The sequence below is a fragment of the Nymphalis io genome, chromosome 1 (assembly GCF_905147045.1).
Source record: "Nymphalis io chromosome 1, ilAglIoxx1.1, whole genome shotgun sequence".
In the NCBI taxonomy this organism is placed as follows: domain Eukaryota; kingdom Metazoa; phylum Arthropoda; class Insecta; order Lepidoptera; family Nymphalidae; genus Nymphalis; species Nymphalis io.
In genome coordinates, this window is record NC_065888.1 from 8,349,256 (window position 1) to 8,372,661 (window position 23,406).

A 23,406-nucleotide genomic window follows, 5' to 3' on the forward strand; every position below is an offset into this window, starting at 1 on the left:
TAAAAACAATTAAAAGACTTTTCTTTCAAAACTAGGTATATATTTAGTAACAAAAATATTTACACCACGTCAAAGACCAATCACAACAGCTTTGAACTATTATATCTATTTGAGCAACAGCATAATTGTATAAATTTATTCGCTTCATCCCACTTCCTAGTAAAATTAAATACATTCTAAAATTTATTCCTTGTAGAAACCTTCAATAATGTCCTTGTACTTCTCGTATACAACATTTCTTTTTATCTTTAATGTTGGTCCTGAAATTATTAAATGAAATTAATAAGTAAACAACACATGTTTATAAGGATCATTTGTATATGTTATACAACCAGTTTAATGTTATGTTATTCGTAAACCTATTTTCTCTATGGAAAATTCTATAGAAACACTAAAATCGATATAGAACCTCTTTGTCATGTCAGTGCTCTTTGGTTAAGAATCAAAACAAAAATAGATAAATATAGTTTCTTTATTATACTATCCTTGGATGAATATTTAAAAAAAAAGATCTTGTAAGGTTAGGTCATTATGCCATGTGTGTGACGTCATTTGGCATTTACGTCTGTTCAGAATGAAACAATTCAAAGTAAAAATTATGAATGAAAACTAAAAAAAATCGAAAAAAGGATAACATGAGACCCATTTTATATCTAGTTTCAATTTATGTCATAATATATATCTGTTGAAAAAATTAAATGTTATCAATTGAATAGTATAATTATGTGTCGAGTGCTAAACTCACCTAATTCCCCGGTATTCAAAGAAAAATCGGCGGGGAGAATAGCAAACTTCTGAATCTTTTGCGCATTTGAAATAGCCTGCTTGTTTGCACGTGCAATACCTTCTTCTATAGCCTTATGTACCTGAAAAAAAAAACGATATATAAACTTGGTTCGCATTACATTTATTTAAAATTATATCCATGTCTTCATCAACTGGCATCATCAAAAGCCGAGATGGCCTAGTGATTAGAACGCGTGAATCTTAACCGACGATCGGGGGTTCAAACCCGGGCAAGCACCACTGAATTTTCATATGCTTAATTTGTGATTATAATTCATCTCGTGCTGGACGGTGTAGGCAAACATCGTAAGGAAACCTACATGTGTCTAATATCATTGAAATTATGGCACATGTGTATTCTACCAACCCGCATTGGAGCAGCGTGGTGGAATAAGCTCCAAACCTTCTCCTCAAAAGGGAGAGGAGGCCTTAGCCCAGCAATGGGACATTAACAGGCTGTTACTGTACTGCATCAACTATTTTTATATTGGTTTAAGTCCAGTGAATAGAATACGTGAATTTTAATTCTGGGTAGCACGTTCAAACCCAAGCAAGTGCCATAGAGTTTATGTGTTAAGTTTAAATAAGGTATTGTGAATGTATGTTTTCCAAGCAAATTGAAACATATGTATAATTTTACATGTATGATAAAATAAACGAAGTAGTTGCTAAGTATGACACTGGAAAATATATACGTCTAAATAAAAAAAGCTTTATCTCTTTCCGTCATAACTAAATTGTCACTTGAAAGAAAAAGACAGCACTGTTTAGCTGTAAAGTTGATAGTTTTCCCATCAACGTTTAGATTATATTTATTGAATGTCATACTTTGTATTCATATAATATTTATATTTATGTACTCATAGGTAAAGGCGATAAAAAGCAGTGATTATATATTATGAAATGTTTGTTTAGTAATTTTCATATACTTACCCTTAACACAGGGCAACCTAGTTTGGGCTCCTGTCTCCCACATATAACTTTATATATATATTATAAAAAAAAAATTTAAATTTATTATTGTCTGTGGGAGAGAATAAATAAATTTATTATTTAAAATTTATTACTTACAAGTGGATCTTTGGTACGGACAATCTCGCTAATTGTAGTCGCCTTGCTTCCAAGGTTCGCCACCCACTTCTTTGTTTCTGTGTCCAGTTCATCGAGTGCATCGCCGGTGTTACTATTGACTTTCGCCTTAAATAAAACAATTTTATTAAGGAATAGATTATTTAATGTACTTTATCTAAATTAAAGAATAACTGACTGACATATATACGCACAGCTCTAACTATTGGGGCTAGCACCAAGAAAATTTGCTTACGGGTTCCTTTACATATTAGGTTAGTACTAAAGAAGATTTTTGAAAATTGCAACCCTAAGGTAGTGGAAAGTAAGGTAGTGAAGGGATGAAAGTTTGTATGCAAATTCGTCATTTCTGAAGAAATCGCAATGGAAATTTGTATTTAATAATTATCATTCGAGCGATATATTACAACATTATAATAAGAGTTAAGAATAGCAAGAAATATATAACATTGTCAGATATGAAAAGCGAACTTACATAACTTGCAATCTTAAATTTTTATTGTAATAATCAAATTATTTTTATATCTCATAATTATAATAAGCATTGTTGTTTTTTGTTAAATATTATTTCAGTAACTGCGTTGTTGTATTTAAACCTAATTATTTATTTCATCGGAAAACATCGTGAGGAAACCTGCATGTGTCTAATTTCATTGAAATTCTGCCACATGTGTATTCTACCAACCCGCATTGGAGCAGCGTGGTGGAATAAGCTCCAAACCTTCTCCTTAATAGGGAGAGGAGGCCTTAGCCCAGCAGTGGGATATTAACAGGCTGTTACTGTACTGTATTTATTTCATCACAAAAATATTTTACTAGACTAACCTTTAGTGTGAGTAAAATGGAAAGGAATTTTCGTTTGTCTCCAATAAGCACAGCGTATCCGACGTGTAATAGTTCAGATTGGACGGTTTGTTCAATCAAAACCGGCGCAATATTTTCACCACCCGCTGTTATCAGTAATTCCTGTAATAAAAAAATATATCTCAATTAGCCTAAGCCTCAAAAATAACTTAAGCCTCTACTTATCGCTTCAGGATAATATTATAGTATTTAGATAATCAATGGATTTTATTGTTATTATCCATTATCTTGGTACATGAACAATGTGGCTCATAGTTGAAAAATATTTTTTTTGCAAATATGTTCATCTTAGTGTTACTTTTTTTATGAAAAACATTGCATTTATATTAAATAAAGTTATATCAGACATTATATAATAAAGAAATATAAATGACATAACGATAATGGGTAAGAGGTCTGAGATTCTTGTCGGTTATTCTCGATAGAGTCTACATTACGAACTGGTGGTACCTTTACATTTAATTTAATCAAGTAAAATTACGATTCAATAGTGCTTGTAAAATCGTTGCACTTAATAATACTTTTCGTACAGTTAAAAGTTTCCGATTTCCTTACCTTTATTCTGCCCGTGATGTATAGCAAGTTGTTGCTGTCCAATCTGCCCACATCCCCCGAGTGCAGCCAGCCTTCGTCGTCAACGGTGGCTCTGGTCTTCTCCTCATCGTGGAGGTAACCCATGAACACGTGCCGACCCCGCATAAAGATTTCGCCGGGACCGTTGACGCTCGACGAACCGTCGAATTTAGTTTCAGTGCCATCGAGGATTTCGCCCGATGAGTCCAGTTTGAATCTGATAAAAAATATTGAAGCTTTCATTTTTGGCTGACTAAATTCATAAATTCCTTTGCATATAATTCGGATATGGGATCCAGCGTGACCAGTTTTTTCTTGTAATAATTTCCAACAAAAATGTCGATTTTTTGGCGTTGCTACAATATTAATTTTATAAGACAACGATTAACGATCTGTTATCGTAATTATTCTATTATGCCAAATATTCTCCTCGTCATTAATTTTTTTGATTTGATGTGCATATTATAATTGTAATATTGCGCACTCACTTGGGGTATATGCTGAGGGTATGGGCTCCAGCAGCTTCGCTCATGCCGAAGGCGTCCATGATTGGTATATCAAGAGACATGAAGAACTTTTTGATTTCGGGCGAAAGAGGTGCGGCAGCCGTCACGAAGGTGGTGCAGCGATCAAGTCCGAGGTTTTCGCGCACTTTGCTGAACACCAATGACTTAGCCATTTTGTATCCGCACGAGGTGCCATCTTGCCTGTTATGAAAATTTTACATAAAAAACGGTTGCTTAACTAATATGCGTAATATACTTTCGAGGATAATATGACACAAGAAGAGATACATAAATATTAAATCCAAGTATAGTTTATATTCTTAAGCTCAATAAAAGGCAAATAATAATATTTTAATTGCATTTTTGCGCGGTAAACGTTTTCCACTTCTCCTCATACGGAACACATTTCAATCTATTGTAATTGTTTATAATCACTCGATTATAATATTTTATACGAATATGTCATCATTGTTATACATCCAGTTAAAACCTTAAAAATAAAAATATATACATATATATAATGGCTAGCGATAAAGAAAGGTAACAACACTATAAGTAATATCAGGAATTTGTGCAATATTTTTCTTCTAATAAAAAATGCGACTAAGTCTACAATACAAAGCTATTAACTACAGAGGGTCACAATTAAGGTAATGTGTAATTGAGAAGTTGCTTCTACGACTCACGCTACGTAAACAAATGTGTGTTTTCATGCAACACAACTGTGTGAAGTGCAACGTAATGTTTACATCTGCCAGTCATGTATTATGCGGACTTCGATTTACATTATTTATTTAAAATAAGTATTTTATTTACCATTCAAATTATAGCATTAGAATTACTGATTTATAAAGCGAGGAGATATAGTATTGATTTACGCAACCGCCTGTCGCTTTTTCGCTCTACGGTTGAAACAAAAGTCGAACTTACGGTATGAAGGCAAATTCTATCAGCCGACTATGAAGGAGGTACAACAATAACCATCAGTGTGAAATATAAATTACCATTTTTCGTAAGGAGTTATTTTTTTGTTAAGGTTGTTACATAATCGCCATAAACATCGACACAACAAAAATATTTTTCAATAATCTTTTAATACTATAGATATTTAAATGTTAATCTAAAGTTTTACTAATGCCCTCATAAAGATTACTGGAATCCGTGTGTCAATCACGTATGTTAAATAAATGTTTCATGTGTAAATATATAATACTTTATATTAAATTACAACCGCAATCGCTCAACGATGTAAGGAACTTTTGGTGATATGAAAATCGTAAGTTTGTTAGAGATCGCATGTGTAGCAGTCGCGTTATAGTATGTTTGAGTTTTAAGCGAGGTTTATAAGTAGGGATCGGTCCGCTACCTATTTTATATTTTATAACTAGCTATTACACTACTGATCCGATCCATTATCCGATTTTATATAGTCTATAACCTTTCTTAATAAATAGAATATTTAAAGCAAAAAAATAATTTCAAATCAGATTAATAGATCCTAAGTAAGATAAGTGTGTTAAACTACCAAAAAATCTTGAATTTTATGACATGACAGTATGGATTAAATAACATTTCTTAAATTATAAATAACAAAAATAAACGATAAGTGAGCGTATCTTTGTGCAAGCACTACGTGGTATTGGATGTGAGCATACTGACAATGTAGTTGAATAATGATTCGTCAATAAAAATCACTAGAAATTCTCAACTATTTCCATTAGTTTTATATAATTGTTAAAAAATATATTAATAATGTAAGGTAGAGGTTGGTGTACGGGATGCTACAGCCACTACTGTGTTTATCAAAAACGGGGCAACATCACGCCACATACCAATACTTAATCATTTCGGCGAGAGTGAAGTCTATCGGCAGACCTGACATCTCAGCTGAGAGGGCGCTAGTAGAATGTATGGAAGCACATAAGCAAGTAAAATATTCATTCACCAATATTTCTATTAGGAGAGAAAGCCTTGTCTCAGAGTCATTAAGATCGTATTTTGAGCACTTGTTTGTTATGAGTTAAATTTTTAGTTTCTAAATATATACATACAAATTATTTTATTTACAATATTGCCTAAAAAGATCATACTCAACATGTTATGTCTGCATTAATATGCGTATAAATTTATAATTAAGTTTAATTTTTATATTCATACCCGTTGATTCTCGCTAAGTGGTGCTGTGTTCCTTTGTCTTTAGCCCAGGTTGCTATGTAACGCTTTAAGGTGCCGCTGGATGCTCCCACTGCCATGATCTTCTCGTGCATTTTTTCCCATACTCGCGGTACCGCTAAGAATCTGTTAATGAATATTATAATATAAATAAAAGAAAAATTTAAACAACTAGAATATACGAGTAATGTGTTTTTATATTTCAGTATATTTATGTGATTTCCTCTGGTTATAGAGAGTAGGTATACCTGTGTTTGCGCAGGTGCAGTTAGCCAATCTCTCTTGAGATTGGCCGCCGTGGCCGAAATCGGTATGGAGGGAGGAAGATAGAATAAAATTGTCAATGTATTCTTACAAAAAGCCAAAACTTGTTACACATTTAGTACTTACATTTCAGTACATTCCAGTACTTCATTTGAGAAAGTCGACATTTTGATAATAAAGATCCGTAATAATTGTTTTAACTTGGAATAACTTTAAAAAAAATCGTATTAAAATAGTATATTTTTAAAAATACCTTATAATCATTTTTGTTAAATTATAATATCCGTCACAATATCATCTTATTATTGTGTTTAAGCCAAGTTGCAATTTATTACAATAAAAGAGTAATGAATACAAAAATAAATTCTTAAAATTAAATAATTACAGTATAATTTATCACAAAGTTAAAATCTTTTCGCAAATACTTTGATACATTCATAGACAATTATCACGTTTATTAATTAATTGAGCCTTTTAAGGGTTCACCATTTTTTTACTTACTATTTTAACACATGAAATTGATAACGCAATTATGGCGGCCGAGCAAAAACAAGGCAAGGTCAGGCGTCGATGATGTTATGAAATAGCTATACTGAACGCTCGCTTGGAAATATATAACGCTGTTAGCGCCAACACTTTAATAATATATCTTTACGTACTATTGATTAATAAAATATATGAAAATTTACATATGATAATTTACTGTACTTGTTCTTCTAAACTAATTTGCAAAAATGCCATGAAGCTAACGAAAAATGTAAATGAGTAATAATACTATATTTTATTAGTCAAAAAATTATGTTTTATTTAAAATAAAATATTATGTAGTTAAAATTAGTTTCATAATCTAAAACTTACAAGAAAATATGTGGAACAGAAAAATATTCGAGATATAAACTTGCAGCAGAAAATTTGTTTTAATATTAATATTTCATTATTAAACCCACTAATCAACAGGATCTCTTAGCCAAACTCAGAGAATCTCATGTCGATAGTTTTTTATTCTATAAAGACGGAGTAGTAAAAGAAATTCAATTGCAAAGTTGAATCACTCACCTCGTCGGTCGAACTTCTTTTAATGTCTCAACGAGACTCCCCTTCAAGGCATCTGGTTGTGCGAAATACACAGTCACCGCATTTATCAGTGTCGTATAAATGTCCACCACCTGGTAAACAATAATGTATGTAATTAAAGAATTACTCAGTCAAGAAAAGCTGTTGTGTGCCGTGCATAATCGTATTATATGCACATTATGTACGATAACAACTGCTCTATATATTCGGCTAAGTATTTTATATCTTAGACTTTTTTTTAACACTTTCTCATTCTTTTCCTTCTTAAAATGTTGGAATTCTTTTATTTTTCAGTAAAACATCCAATGTTTTTATTAAATATACCTACTTCACATTTGCACGGGTTTGCTAAATTTTAATTATTTGTTCTTAGGTATAGCCCATAATAGTCTGACTTAGTATTTTCTTTCGATGCGATCAACTTATAAAATAAAATTTAGTGCTACTATAAAATAAACTGTAATATTATGTATTTTAAGTCGTATATCTACAATTTATTAGCGTTAAATGTTACAAAAACATTTTTAAAACTACTATGTTCATACATGTAAATTATTTTAACAAGGCAAAGTTTTTGTTGCTACGACGTATTTAAAAATTAGTTTGCATTATAATATGTTAATTATAAAACCTTGATAGAATAATAATATAGAGTTCCGTGAGAGAATACGCTTTGCTGGTTTATTTAATTAAGTTTTTTTAAGAGAAATACAACCACGTTCCTTAAAGTATAATATGTTTACATTAAGATTTTCTATCGGCACAACATGCGTCACAAATATCGATTAAACACACATATATTGTTGAGGAAATTGGCTATTTCATATTGTGCTTTATTTATAAAACAAATAGGTACACAGCTATGGGAATTCCGTTTAGGACAACTGAATCTTAAAAACCTAAACCGATGTCATCCTAACTATCGTAACCAATATTATATATGCGAAAGTGAATTAGTTTTTTACGCTTTCACGTCTTAACATCTCAATAGATCGATATAAAATTTTGCACGCGAGGCGTCAGGGGTACAAAAAAGGTACAAAATATCTGACGTGAAGTGTGGCTGCGAAGTTAGTATCTAATATTATATAATTTTCGAATATTATTAAGGTATCAACAAAACACAAATATCTATACAGGCAGTAGTAAATAATGCTATAATTTTATCGTTTTGAAAACAGATCCACAGTAATCTTTAATACTGTAATCATGATTAATGACATTCATATTACAGGAGGTGCAAGTTAAGGTCAAGGCATTGCTATCGCAACACGATAATTGTATATCTTTATTTCTGCGTGTACTTAAGCGTTATCAAAAATAATCACGAGACAGATTAATGAAAGTATTAACGATCAGTTGTTTCTTAAAAGAATTCCGGCACATTCAAGGTTCTTGGAACCTCACAGGCTGATTCATTTTCGTTTTAATTTTACTTATTTTAAATACATAAATTAAAAAATTACGGATAAGTGATTATTTTAGTTTGAGGCTGCCTCGTTAGTCTAGTGGCTAAATGTAAGGCCCCAGACCCGGAATTCCTGGGTTCAAATCCCATGTGGGGCCAATAAAAATTCTCAATAACAGCCTGGAGTCTGGAAGTTGGTAGTGTGTACACTCCCGTTCCTCGGAAAGCACGTTAGGGAACGAGAGTTAGGGAATAGAGAGTTCATCTGTGTTTGCGTACACACTTGTGCACTATAATATGTCCTGCGCAGGTGGCCGTGGCCGAAATCGATCTGGAGGAACTTAAAAACTAATATTCTATATTGTATTATTATAATGGGAAATTGGCGAAGGATTAGTAATCAGTGGAAGAATTACATAAAATAGGAGTATCAGTAAGTATTAGTAAGACCAATCTATCCGCCGAAACATATATCCGCGCAAGGCGTAGAACAACTTGCAATTCTTGTATTGCACTATACAGCCACCATAGGTGTAGTGTGTACGTAATAATTCACAGATTCTGATGAATGATGATAATGATTATGACAGTTTCACACAGTTTAGATATATTTCAATTTTTACCTGAGCAGCGACGTGACTAAGAGGTAAGAAGGAAACAAGACACTCGTCGGTCGGCCTCAAGTCGCGAACTCTTTCTGATATTGTGAATGCGTCCCACGTGAGGTTGTCGTGAGAGAGCATCACAGCCTTTGGTTGACCCACTGTTCCGGACTGGAAATAAATTAGGTATATTTGTTAAAAAATAAATACATTACTAATATATAAAATTATTGTTTAATTCGTAATTATATTTTGTGATTGAATAAAATGTGCAATGTTTTCTCAAAGTAAAGAATTACAATTTTTAAAATGTTAGGTAACAATTGGTTACCGCGTCATGATTGCCAGATATTAAAAAAAATTGATAATTTTATCTTAATTTGAAAAGACAATTTTTATCATTTATTTACACACGAATACGTTTTTTTTAATCACATAGTCTTCAATTTCGAGATTTTAGTAAATGATAATAATAATAAATTATAAGCCACGTAATTACGTACTAGGAGAAGAAGGTAATTATTACATTATTATCTTTTTTTTAATAGGAAACACTTTCAATACGTAACATTAAATCTTTATCGGAAGGCCGCAGAGACTCAATGATGAAGAATTCTATATTTTAAGATTAAATAATAGATATATTAATAAATAATAAAATTTATTGCAAAAAAATTATTAATCATTGTTCTAAGTTTACATAATTGTTAAGCATTTCAAAAGAAAACCTTGAGAAAATGGAGTTTGAACAAACGTAACGCTCGAATGAATGTATGTATTTATGTAAGAGATAATTATACATGCCGTGAACAATTATTTTACCTTCTTTTTTAATTAAAAGTTATCAGTTCTTAACATTTTAACATTCAACTTATCATTTATTCTTGATTATATTAAGCATTTTTATTTAAGTTTCAAATGATGTCAAATACAATAAAACAATCATTTTTGTAATATTTAAAAATTACCATATTTTGTTTTATATACAGGAATACGGACCGGCAAACCTGGTCGTAAGTAGTCACTATCGCTCATAGACATTGACATTAAGAAACATTAACCACTCCTTACATCGCTAATGCGCCACAAATCTTGGGAACTAGGATAAGAATATGACCCTCGTCCTTGTAGTCACGCTGGCTCACTCATCTTTCAAACCGGAACACAACAATGCTTATTGTGTGGCGATAGGATATCTAATGAGTAGGTGGTATGTACCCGTGTAAACGGGCTTGCACGAGGTCCAAGTAAACACAGACACATGATTTTGCAATATTTCAAAATTACCACATACCAAGCAGTGGAAACATGCTTCCGCAGTCCGGTAGTCACTTAAGAAATTCTATCTCTCGATAATCAACAGGTTATTTTTAAACGTTCAATAAATATCAAATTATTATCCTGATATGAGTAATATATGGTATTAATTGTAATCGTAATATATTAATCGATACTCCGTTAAGATAGTATGCATGTATTCGTAATCAAAATTATTTCGGTAAAGTTAATCTAATTTTACATCAAATCGTACGATGTCACTATCAGTTTATTGAGATTAATAATGATATTTGATTTATGCATTATTTCACTACTTTTAGAATTAAACTGTAAAATGAATGACCTTAAATCGGCCTTGAATATTAATACACAATCGAATTTTATGGTATTGCTATCAACAATTTAAATAACTATTTTTGATAAGAATTGCGGTCCGATTTTGATAAGTGAGTAAGTAACAAATGACAAATAATAAGTTTGTATGCAGATTTATAAGTTTTCCTTTTTATATTATAAAGACAAAAATATACTTACAGTATAAACGAGTGTGCAGCATTCGTTTACAGAAATAGATTTCAATATGTTGTTGAGTTGCGTGTCCGGCTCTTTAGACCCCATTTCCATTACTTGTTCCCACTGAAAACATAAATAAACATGTAGGCATCCATTTTAGGTAATTTAATTTTTTGTGTAAAATTAAGGCCTCCCATGATCATCATACAGTCGAATTAACAGCTATATTCGCGATTTTCATTGGTCGACAGATGAAATAACGCGACTTATTGTTAAAAAATTCTTGTAATGATAATGAAATGTCAAGTATTATCGCTCCATAGACATTGTCATTGTAAGATGCATCAGGAATGTTGTTACAATAGTAGCGCACTGTCAACCATGAGACTTGATATTGTTTGGTCCCAAACTCCTGTTTACTGACTCACTGAATCCTCAAAAGGACCGCAGCGATACAAATATTTATATTTGGGAAGTAGATTAAGTTAGAAATTGATAATTTCTACCTCAATGGTTGGTACTTTTTGCTATCATAATAGCGACTTGCTAATAATGCAGTCCAGAAGTGTTGGGTATATATCCTGGATCTTACCAAGCAACGTCAATGGGCTTTTCTTTTAAGAAATTATCAATAGCTAGGTATTGTAATTGGTACTCAGACTTAGGAAGTAAGCAATGTTACGTCACCTTGGATATAACGTAAAGAGGTTGATTTTAATTTGATTTCCGTCAGGTAGTATATACTACCATAATATATTGGCCCAATGGTATGTTGGATCATATGATCCAACATACCATTGGGCCAATATATTGACGGTATGTTATAATATTAGTGTTTGCGCAAATACTTTTGGACTATAATATTTCAGTGTTCGAAATCAAGAGATAATATGATGATGGTAAATTTCAACCAAACCTTGTGATGTGGTTATTAGCACCTCGCACGCAAAGCGGAATGGTATTGATCTATTATCGCCAAAACATAAAAGTCGCAATTTACGCATCTTTAATTATCATTACTTACGCTGTACACTCCAGGGACAGAAGTGTCCACCGGCCCCTCCCATTGCACGATTGCTTTAAGATGTTTTAAGCGACTCTGTATTGACAGTATTTTATCTAACTGCTTCTTATCCTGTACAGCGCAAATGTTCGCTCGAGATGTCTCCAAGCAGTGGAAACATGCTTCCGCGGAATTCGTCGTATAAATACCAGCAGCATAACCTCTGAAATAAAATCATAATGTTACTTATGTATTCAAGTATCGAAACAAGTTTCCGTTTGTTTTGATCGAAATATCCATTGAAATAAGCATTATGATTGGAAATTATGGGGTTTTTCCATTAAAAAAAAAAACTAACACTTAAAGTACAATAAATAATAAATATTTTTATAGAATACTTAAACAAAACTGCGTAAGAACTTTAAAAACGATTATCAATCAGTCAGTAAAATTATTTTATCTAATATTTCTAAATTACTATTAGCATTTTAAATATAATTAAAAGATATTGATCATATACTTAAAGTAAAGCTATAATCAGTTTAAATATAGGGTCATTGATCGAACTAGATAAAGTTCGTGATAAGATATTAAATAGTAGTTTTTATCAAATATCAAAGTTTCCATTAAAACGATGTCTGGTGTAAGTGATTTACCAATTCTTTGTAAATGATTTTACTCGTATAAACAAACATTTAAAAACCTTTTTTGTAGTTTATTATTACAAAATAAAAAATAAAAGTGACATAAATATGATTTTAGAGTATTGTCTATTTGCCTTAGTGTTCCTATGTTTGTTTCTAAAAACTGTACATTTTACACCTAAACTTTTGGTTTGAAATTACCTAATAATTAATTTGAACCCAAACATACATAACGTTGAGTTTTATAATATTAATAAAATATGAAATAACTCATATTCAACTAAATGCATGAAGTATTTATTTGAATACAAAACAGATGTACTTTATAGTCCAACAATGAAACTTAATCATAGAACAAACTCAATGAAGGTGTACAAGCGGCCTTATCTATAAGACAGCAATCCAGGTAACCTTAAGGTTGGGTACATAATAATTCGATAAGATTAAGTCGCGATATAAAATCTAAATTAAAAGCGTTTAGGAATATGTCTAAATAGTAAGTAAAATTGGTATTTGTCTGAAATCATTTTAATGTCTTTGATTAGATCTATAAAATTTAACAGTGGGCTGTTTGAGTGGGGTATATGCCAGATGCGCTTAGTAATCAATACATACGTAAGTATGCATGAATATTAAGAGATATAAGAAACTAGAGACATGTTGATAATAATACCAACGATAAACATTTTTGTACTCACCCTGCGTGTATGGCAGCAAGGTCAGCGATGTACCATTGTTCCGAGTTAAATCCTAAAATGCAGACGGAGTGAAACCGTTCTAGACCTAATTTGATGAAACCTTTTGCAATTGTACGAATGCGGTCTTGATATTGTCTGAAAACAAATATTATGATAGAATTATCTTAATATCGACATCGTAAATGTTCAAATGCTGGACAAATTTCTTCTCAACTGCTAAAAAGATTAAAAGATTTAGGATCTAATTTCAAAATAAAAAAATTCCATTCACGCTTCATCACGATGTTTCTCTTAACTGGCACGATATCATCGGCTCGAGATGAAGTAATTATAAACAAAAATTAAGTATATGAAAGCAGGGTTTTGCCTTCTCGTGTTTAATACTGTTATCTTCATATTTATATTTATGTATAACAAGATCACTTATTAAGGTTTCTAGAGAGCATGTAAAATTATTATTAAAATAATAATTGCAAACAACATTGTTACTTTTAAATGTTTTTAGTTCTCTATTATACAATATATTATGAAGTGAAACATTAATTCTAAGCTTGTACTCACTTAAATGTTATTTTATGCCATTTTCCGTCTTGTTTTTTAGTAGCTAAAGCAATGTCGTTGGGGTACCGAGCGACAATTCTGTTTAAGAGACCAGGCACTGAGACTGGAGGCTCTGCAGCAGGTCCACGTGATCCCATCCGAATTTTAACATAACCTCCGGGTGTGCAGCTTGTGAAACTGTCACTTGGTATAATCTGGTCTGGTCCTAAATAAAATAATATGATGTTTATTTGCTTTAGATATTGCACGGTGATATTCTACCAACCCGCATTGGAGTCGCGTGGTGGAATAAGTTCCAAAACCTTCTCCTCAAAAGGGAGAGTAGGCCTTAGCCCAGCAGTGGAATATTAACAGGTTGTTACTGTTACTGTATATTTTTAATGTAGTTCAGACAAACAATTTAAATCGAAAGGATTGAAAATATATATACTATATTATATTTTTTATAACTTCAAACTGTAAGAGTTAGAAGTGTTTATAGTGTTCAAGCTTAATATAAGAATGTATGTGCAAAACATTTTTATAGAATAGATCTATTTCTATTTAATACATTAGGCATTAATATTATATCTTGGGATGATATCGAAAAAAGCTTCAAAAAAATTATCTTTATACATTAAAATAATTTTGTTTAGTTATATTTAAGTGAAACATGTTACAGGATGTTAGCACTTCATGTTCGTCTTTGCATACTGAGACCTTATCCAAGGCAAATAACGATTTGTTGCAGTAATACAAATGTACCTAAATACATATAATTCATGAACTAACATTAATAAATATTTTTTTAAAAGGATATGAAAAAAATAATAATTAAATACAATAATAAATAATCATTTGTTCGTCTAATTTAAGATGCTTTTGATGATTGTCCTACAACTTGGCAAACACACAAAAACCTTTCCACTTGAGGGTTTAACCTTATTTTACCGTACTGCTCCAATGTGGGTTGGTTGAACAGTTTGATGGTTGCACACATATGGCGAACTTTCATTTGATGCTCATACAGGTTTTTGATTCGGAACGATAGCAAAATTTTCAAATGCACACTTTTTAGTTTTTCAACTTCATAAATGACTAGTTCAAAAATAAAATATGTGCTGTACAAAATAGTTTGTAGAAATAGTGGAGAATGCGAATTTACTTTTCGCATAACAGTTTTCCAACATTTTAGGTCATTATGGACAAAATATTTATGGTATTTACCTAACATTTAAAATTATACTTACCATTTAAATATTTTTGATGATCGATTCCGTTTGGGACCTGCATGTTGCTGACTTTAACAATATCTTCGCCGTTTTCAACACAGATCACAGGTGGTGCGGCCTGAAAAAAAAAAAAACTTTTGTAAATGATATGCTGAAACTGAAAATGTAATATTTATAACTGCAAATGTGATTATCCTTATCAGTATTTTACGTTGTCTCCTGCTGCGCTTTATCGTTGCAATATTAAGGCTTAAAAGATATAAAGTAAGAGAAACATACCTTAGTATTAAATAAGTGCAGGAAAATTATATATCTGTAGTGATAATCTAAAGATAGTATAATCGAGTACCTAGACGCAAGCTGCCAATGTACATATGAAAATCGATTTAAAATCTCATTTAGAAGTGGGTCTGATAGGAAGGGGATTTGTTATAATTACGATCATTATGATCTCGACACCTCAGGTTTAATTATAACGTATTTATGGTTATTTTTAATGTAATATTAGAAATAATAATAATAACAATTTATTACTATTTCTTAATACTGTTTCGGCTAACCTCGTAGATTGTACGATTATATTAAAGGTTTTAGAATAAATTTAGATGTATGTATGAAGCAAGGTGTCAGTCGGCTCTATATTATAATATCTTCCTATATTTTTCAAGAAATAATTGCGTCGAGCAATCGTATTTGTAGGTACAAAGTCTTAGCCAAGCGTTAATCAATTAATAATAATTAAACATCAATTGTCTTTTGTAATTATTTTAGTAATATAAGTGTTCCCACGGTAATTACAATATACTATCGTGAGCAAGTTTATATCATATAAAATTATAAAACACAAACCACGAATTTTGTATTTTATGATCAATTAAATTGTTATCAACAGGTACATTAAATATGTGAACATCGAAAATATTTGTACATTATTTTAGTATTCATTGTAAGAAGAGGAAAGAAAATTTATTACACATTAAACATGTATTGGCAAAAATTTACTTAAAATATCTTGATCTATTAACTAAAATTTCTTGATCTTTTAGTACTAGTGGCCCATTGGTCGAAATTTTATTTTTCTTATGTAAATAAATTATTTTTAGTAATAATTATTTTTTAGTCAAAATATAGAATATATATTTTTTTAGATAAAAAGCCCGAGTGCATATATTTATATTAAAAAATTGCTCGATACGATATCTCGTTGAGCAATTTTAAGCTGATAAGCTTAAAAGTTCGTCACGGTTGCTCGGTGTCGAAAAGGTCATTCTAAAGTAATCGCCTTCTGTGATTTAATTTGGCTGACCAAAAATAACAATTTGCGCTATAAAAATGTACAGGAATAATAAGAGGACGTTTATAAATAATTCAATACTGGCAACACTCATCACGTGTACATTGATCATGATGTAGCTATACGTAAAACAATAGAAGTTACGGATACTTGCGTGCATTTTACGCACGAGCATTTTAATTTTATATTTGGCTTGTCACTTTTGTTGCGGCTGAAGCGCAGTGCTCTATTTAGACAAATAAATAATAATCAAACCCTGATTTTACTTACAAAGTAAATAGATACCTATTTACGTACAACGTACGTAAATAGGTATAACAACAAATATAAAATAATACAACGTACCTATTGACGTACAAGGATTTGTTTAGAACGTGTTATTTTAAATTATTGTACAATTAAATATATACTGTTTGTGTTGAAAAAAACTTCTAAAAAGTCTGATTAATTATAAGTCTGAATTAAAAATATGCTTATCATTTTTTTTTTTTTTTTATTTATTATACAAACATGATCCATTTATCACAACAATATGTTTGAAAAACAATCTTTCACGAAGCGTTATAATTATTCCGATGACTTAGAAACGTGTTCATCTTTTTTGACCTTACGTAGTATCTATTTTAAGTTACTGCAACGCAACATATCCCTTTATAATAACAGCTACATATAATTTTTATATACCTAGGTATTAAAACATCGTGATAAGACAAACACAGTGGTTCGATGTTAATTTCGTTATATTACTATAAAATATTTTTTATCTTAATCAATTATTATATCTGATATGACGTCAATTAAAGGTATTGACGTAAATGCAAAATAATTAAAGCACTTAACTTAATTAATTACATTATTGTATAAAGTGTTAGCTTAAATTTTATAATTAAAAAAGTCATTAATTTTCGTTGCAATTAATCTAACGCAAGCAGACATTTCAACAATTACAGTTACAGCTTAAATAAATAAAAATATACGTAAATAAATAACATAAAAATCAAAGTCATGGTTCATTAAATAAATAATTATCTGTGACATAATTTAAATTCGTATCAGGATAACGTAATTACGTAAACAGTTTCTGTTGTCAAGCCTTAAATTATCTATATAATATTATTATCGTGAAAATATGATTAGTATAATTTAATAAAATCATTTTGGTTAATTAGGCGTTTTTATATAAACTGTGCTTTAATTAATAAGCACACAAAAAAGATGTGCTATACCCTAGAAACTTTACCTTTTTGTCATTCTTTAATATAATAATAAAACCTATTAAATAATTATATTCATATTTTTGTTACAGATATAATACAATTTACTTTTAAATGTCGCCTTTTTGTCGGTCAAGGTAAGCATATTGTTATTTGATAATAGTATTTATGTATTGATAACGAAGAGATTTTAAACTTGTTTAAGTTTTTTAAGCTGAAAAAGTCATGTTATAATAATAATAATAGTCACAAGTTATGATTGACACTACATTTGAACCATCTTAGTGTGACAAGCAGGCAACGGCGTAAGTATAAATATTCCGTTTTTATCTAATTTACAACACAAACCACTGACTTCATTGTGGTCAAGCTTATCAACTGTCCTACGGTAAAAAGTTGATAAACCTGAAGATAGGGACAGATATTTCCAAGTTATTTTTTACAATTTATTACATGAAACGCTTGGACATTGGAGTAATAGTGCAAAAATTTCATCAAAAATATTACACGTTCATTTTTCACCCAGAGATTCGGAATTGCGATTCAAAGGGAAAATTCTGCTAGCATTCTTGCCGCCATTAAATGGTGGTCGGTAGCGGTCACGATTTGTACAGTAACTATTTTTAATTTTTATTTGTATTTATTTAAGGCCTTAATGTTAATTTATAAACATACAAATAACAGGTCTTTTGGGTGGAATGAATTAGTTTTGTTAATAAAATTTTCTGTATGCTGAGTTATTACATCTACTTATGACCGACTATTCCGACAACAATATGATATGATGATTATTATTAAAGGCTTTAAATATACGAGTTCTGTCCTGTACCCCGCCAAGTGTCTTTAGCATATGCTAAAGACACTTGGCGGGGTATAATCCTCACCTATAGATAGACACCTAAGTACGGCATTTTGCTAGCTACGACTTTATTTTTATCAATATCGGAAAATATAAGAAAAAAGTTTTACCAAAATTTTTGGAAGTTATGTAACTTGATCAAATAAAACTGTAAATACGCCCAGCAAACATGACAATTTTCTGTTAATTAATTACGTTATCGACCCCTGAAGTGTTGTCCTACTTAAAATACTACCAAGTCCATTACTGCAACTAGGGCAGGTTGTCCTACTTATAACTGCGTATTTTCTGTCTCCATCTCTAAGACTATATGTCGACTGCTTTTAATTTGAAGAATTATAATTTATGATACCTACGTGTTTTACGTAGTTATATAGTCTTGACTTCCGGAGTGGCTTATCGAGTGGCTTATGTAGAGGAATTAGTCTATCATTTAAGTTCTTAATCCCATACAGAGTAAAGTAATCTAATAAGTATTTTTTTTTAACAATAGCGTGCAATGAAGTTTTCGTTAATAAAAATATTTAGAGATGAACTTGTTAGTTTATTACTGTTTCAATAAAGGTTTTTGTTCCACATTAGCAACTTTTAAGGTAATATTACACAAACATTTAAACTTGCAAGTTAGGAGTTAAAATTAATGGAATTGTTACATCTAAGCTTGAACTAGATAAGAGTGCTTTAATGGATAGAAGAAGAGTTTCTTGATCAGCTTAAATGCAGTAAAGATTCGGGTGATGATAGAACCCTAAAAAAGCTAACAAATATAGAGAATTTATAATGGAAACGAGTTTATAGTATGCTTCATAAAGAAATAATAGGTATAAAAACTCCTCTTGAAAAACTATTGAAACTTCTCCAGGAAATTCTCGGTCGTCTCGCTAGATGGTTTGGCTAATTTCCGTCTTTAAAGCAGGCCGGGTTTTGAACTGGCCACAGTATTATGAAGCACATTTAATGCTCAAAAGATTGTGCTAAGCACCGAAGATTAATATAAAAGAGTCTGTGAATAGTTTTTGTTGATTATCAAATACACTTTTTGCGTATAATATGTCACCTCGATCGCTGAGACCTCTTAGTCTAAGTTACGTTGACATCTATTTTAATTCTTAAAAATGCTTAAGTTCGAGGTGGGCGAGTGACTGAGAAGCGTGAATATCATGGATGTGACACATTTTTGACAAGGCACCTTAACTGATGAATAGGGAGTAAAATAACCTTTCATTTCATAAAAAAATCGATTAAATAACTGATGAGGGTATATTAACTACGCCTGTTTAGGTATCTGTTTGTACCTTGCAAATTTATAGTTGTGCTAAAGATAAAGTAGACAACTATATTTTGGTATACTTTTCCAATTTATTCTGTAAAATTCTCTCGACTAATGTGCTATTTTAATCAATAACAAATCGGGGAAGTTGGTATAAAAAGTTAATTAAAGTTAACATTAATTAACAGTGTTGGCCTGTGATTTAGCTAGGCAACCCATTTGCGATTTATCAATGTACATACATAATTATAAGCTTTTTGATCATCAAATAACAGATGAGGGTATATATTTCTGGTATCGTATCTCGTACTATCTATATGACGGTAAAAAACGATCATCGGGACATTTTTCACGCATACCTCGTACGTTGGAAGACGTCTTCAAGACGCCGGGTTGGACTGGATATAGTGCTAAACGAATCTTTCCGAGAGACATGTTATTTGAATTTGCATAGCAGACTGAAGTGACAAGGGCTAACGATGTCAGCAACGACTGGATGCAATATGCAATATGGGCACCCCTTGGAAGTAGCCCAACTCAAATTGGACTATGATTGGCTGAATGATTTTATGTATTCGTCAAAAAAAAAACCACTCTTTTGATAAATTGTTTTTTATCAGACTTTCACAAACAACATATTTTCGTCACCTTTGACAGTCACTTAAAATAATAATTATATATCAGTTCATACAACAGTCGACTAATTATCATTGATTGGAAAAATACCTTGCATATAAAAAATGTAATAATGTGGTTCTCCATAAAAATATTTGCCTTTTTAAGTATACTACTTTTATCGATGTAGGTACATTCAGTATTAACTATTGTACTAAAAAAAGATTGATATCTAATTATAAACAGATACCTACTCACTTATCATGGAATTATTTAAATTCAAAAATGAATAATATGATAGTAAGATACATTAAGAGTTAATAACAAAATTGCTAGAAGTTTCATACTCGTACATTATGAAAATTGGCAAAAAAACATACAATTGTATCAATTTTATTATTTAATAGAGCAGTGACAAAAAATGTAACAGGAATTTATAGATTATATAATATAAACAACAGTGTTGTGTAAATTTCGGCAAAAGCGGTCAGATAACGGGCGTAACGGGTTTATCAGAGGTATCGTTCGACTCTGACTAACTAGTGACGTAAGTATCTAGCCGCGTGCGCTTTAGACGACCAAAATAGTATAGAAAACATACAATTCAATTACAGCTAAAGTAAATCCAATATAAGGGTACACCGTTTTTTATAATTGTTATTTTATAGCTTAAGAATAAAAAAAATAAAAATATTTTTAATAATAATAGTAGATAAACATTTACAGTATAAATTATAATATGCCTAATTTGCTCGGAATGCAAAACAAATTTTACATTTATTGTATTATAGAATAACCGCAAAGTAATATAACGTTTTAAAATTGCTTATATATAAATGATTCAGGAAAATTGTCTTACCGGTAAATTGCTAATAAATCCTCAGTTTTTTTTATATTTACAACACTAAAATAGCACTTTTCAATTCACATAATTAAATTAAACATCTCGATATCAATTCGTTTTTGTAGAATATAAAATGAATAAGCTTTAAACCGAAATCGAATTATAATACGTAAGTTCAAGACGAGTACGAAAAGTATGGATTACAAATTTACGGCGACCGCGACGATACAAGTGCGCCAGCCAACTGGCGATTTGCCCTATCACACCACACGACGGTGTAAAGTTCACCATTGGCAGAGAGCTGTGCATGAACAATTTCGAACATCTGTTTTATACAGATATCTACTATAGCCTCTTTGACTTTTACATATCACTATTATCAATATTTTAAACTGAAATTGCATACCGTAATCGTGTCGTTTTTCTGTTCACTGTCCGCATCCATGGAGGTGAAGATCTGCGGTCAGTACAGACAGATGACCGTGCAGAAGACAAAATGTACGTCGTCTACTCGAACAACTTGTTTTTCTCCCACTGAAACGCTGATAAATTACTAACTGGCTATGGCTATCAGTATTGATAATTGATACGTATTTACTTGAAAATTACTGTATAATCTAGTTAATGCATAATCTAATCTTATACATTTATTAATGCAATATAAGTCGCATTTTTACAGTCTTAAAAATAAGATTGTAACATATATAGGTTCTTATATTATTTACATCACGTAAAAAATATTTTAACTTGGATTTTTGTTCAACTATGCTTAGTTCATTATACTTATAACGATGAAATACGAATAATTCAAAAATCCTATTTTATTGTATTTGAAGTTTTGAAGATGTATTGAGACATATCATAAATTTATTCAAAACATGTTTACATGAGTAATACAGCAAGCAATTTATAACTTAGTTGCAAATAAACAGTTACAAAAACAGCGCATTATTCCTTGGCAACTATTCATCTTTTGTTTTACATTCTGTATTTCCCGTGTAACAAATATTGGAATCGTATTATTTAGTCTTATATTTCACATGTTCAACTAAAAAACTGAAACTTCATCAAAATAATTATTTAACAATACAATTACTAAATATACTTACATATACTTAGTATGGATAATATCAAGTACTTATTCAAATATGGTTTTATAATTTTTTTTCCTTTGCAGGAAATATATTATATATGTTATATTAAATATTACGTTTACTTATTTCGTGTAATACTTATTGTGTAAAACCTAACCAAACGCCTTGCAGAAAATTAGTTTATTATTTTTGATGGGATATTGCTCCTTAAATATCTAAATGATATTTTTTCGATCGATTTCGAAAATTTAATTAAGGCGAAAATTTTTGAAGAAAAAAATATTAATAAAAAATAAAATAAGTAAAAAGGATAATTTTTTAAGAGCTATTTAAACGATTTTGTTTTACGTAACTGCCTTCAACAAAAACAGTAACCTACGATACGCTGATGACTCCACGCTATTGGCTTCCTCAGAACAGGAAATGGCTGAACTGCTTAGAAGAGTCGAGCGCAAGTGGTATGGTCGGTCTTTTCGTTAATAAGATGAAGACTAAAGTCATAGTAGTAGATCGAGCTGGAACTTTTGCACGAACCGGAGAAATCGTGGACCTGGAGTTTGTAAATGAGTTGTACCTGGGATCGCTTATAAGCCTCCCGGCTGTGACAAAGAAATTTGGGGACGAACGCAGATGGCCAAAGCAGCTATGAGTAAGTTAACTAGAATCTGGTAAAACAGGAAAGTGACGAATACCACCAAGACCAGACTCGTGCGAGTGCGTGGTATTCTCAATATTTTTGTACGGTTCCGAATCATGGTCAATCCGTGCAGCTGACCGAAAGAAGATCGAGACTTTCGAAATGTGGTGTTATAGAAGAATGTTGCGTATACCGTGGACAGCAAAAAGAAGCAACAAGTCTATTCTCGACCAACTGAAGATTACTGCCAGACTATCCACTATATGCTACCAACGAGTCTTAAGTTACTTTGGCCATATTGCCCGGAGACAACCAGACAATCTGGGTAAACTG

At 31.0% G+C, this 23,406-nt stretch overlaps 1 protein-coding gene across 3 annotated transcripts; it reads right to left on the reverse strand.

The window, feature by feature from the left end:
* Positions 1-7: 7 nt before the first annotated feature.
* Positions 8-21,894, reverse strand: LOC126770172 (long-chain-fatty-acid--CoA ligase ACSBG2). 3 transcript variants are annotated; one of them, XM_050489447.1, is made up of 16 exons: positions 21,749-21,894; positions 15,265-15,364; positions 14,036-14,240; positions 13,475-13,609; positions 12,154-12,355; positions 11,151-11,252; positions 9,360-9,509; positions 7,311-7,420; positions 5,976-6,116; positions 5,651-5,716; positions 3,801-4,019; positions 3,295-3,529; positions 2,701-2,841; positions 1,858-1,983; positions 746-866; positions 8-260 (listed from the first exon to the last, which is right to left on the reverse strand). In XM_050489447.1, exons 1-16 carry the CDS (start codon positions 21,785-21,787, stop codon positions 184-186), a joined length of 2,169 nt encoding a protein of 722 aa, XP_050345404.1. In that variant the 5' UTR covers positions 21,788-21,894; the 3' UTR covers positions 8-183. The 3 variants fall into 3 exon arrangements, with proteins under 3 accessions (XP_050345404.1, XP_050345576.1, XP_050345486.1); XM_050489619.1 differs by lacking the exon at positions 21,749-21,894 and adding an exon at positions 21,358-21,597; XM_050489529.1 differs by lacking the exon at positions 5,651-5,716.
* Positions 21,895-23,406: the final 1,512 nt, after the last annotated feature.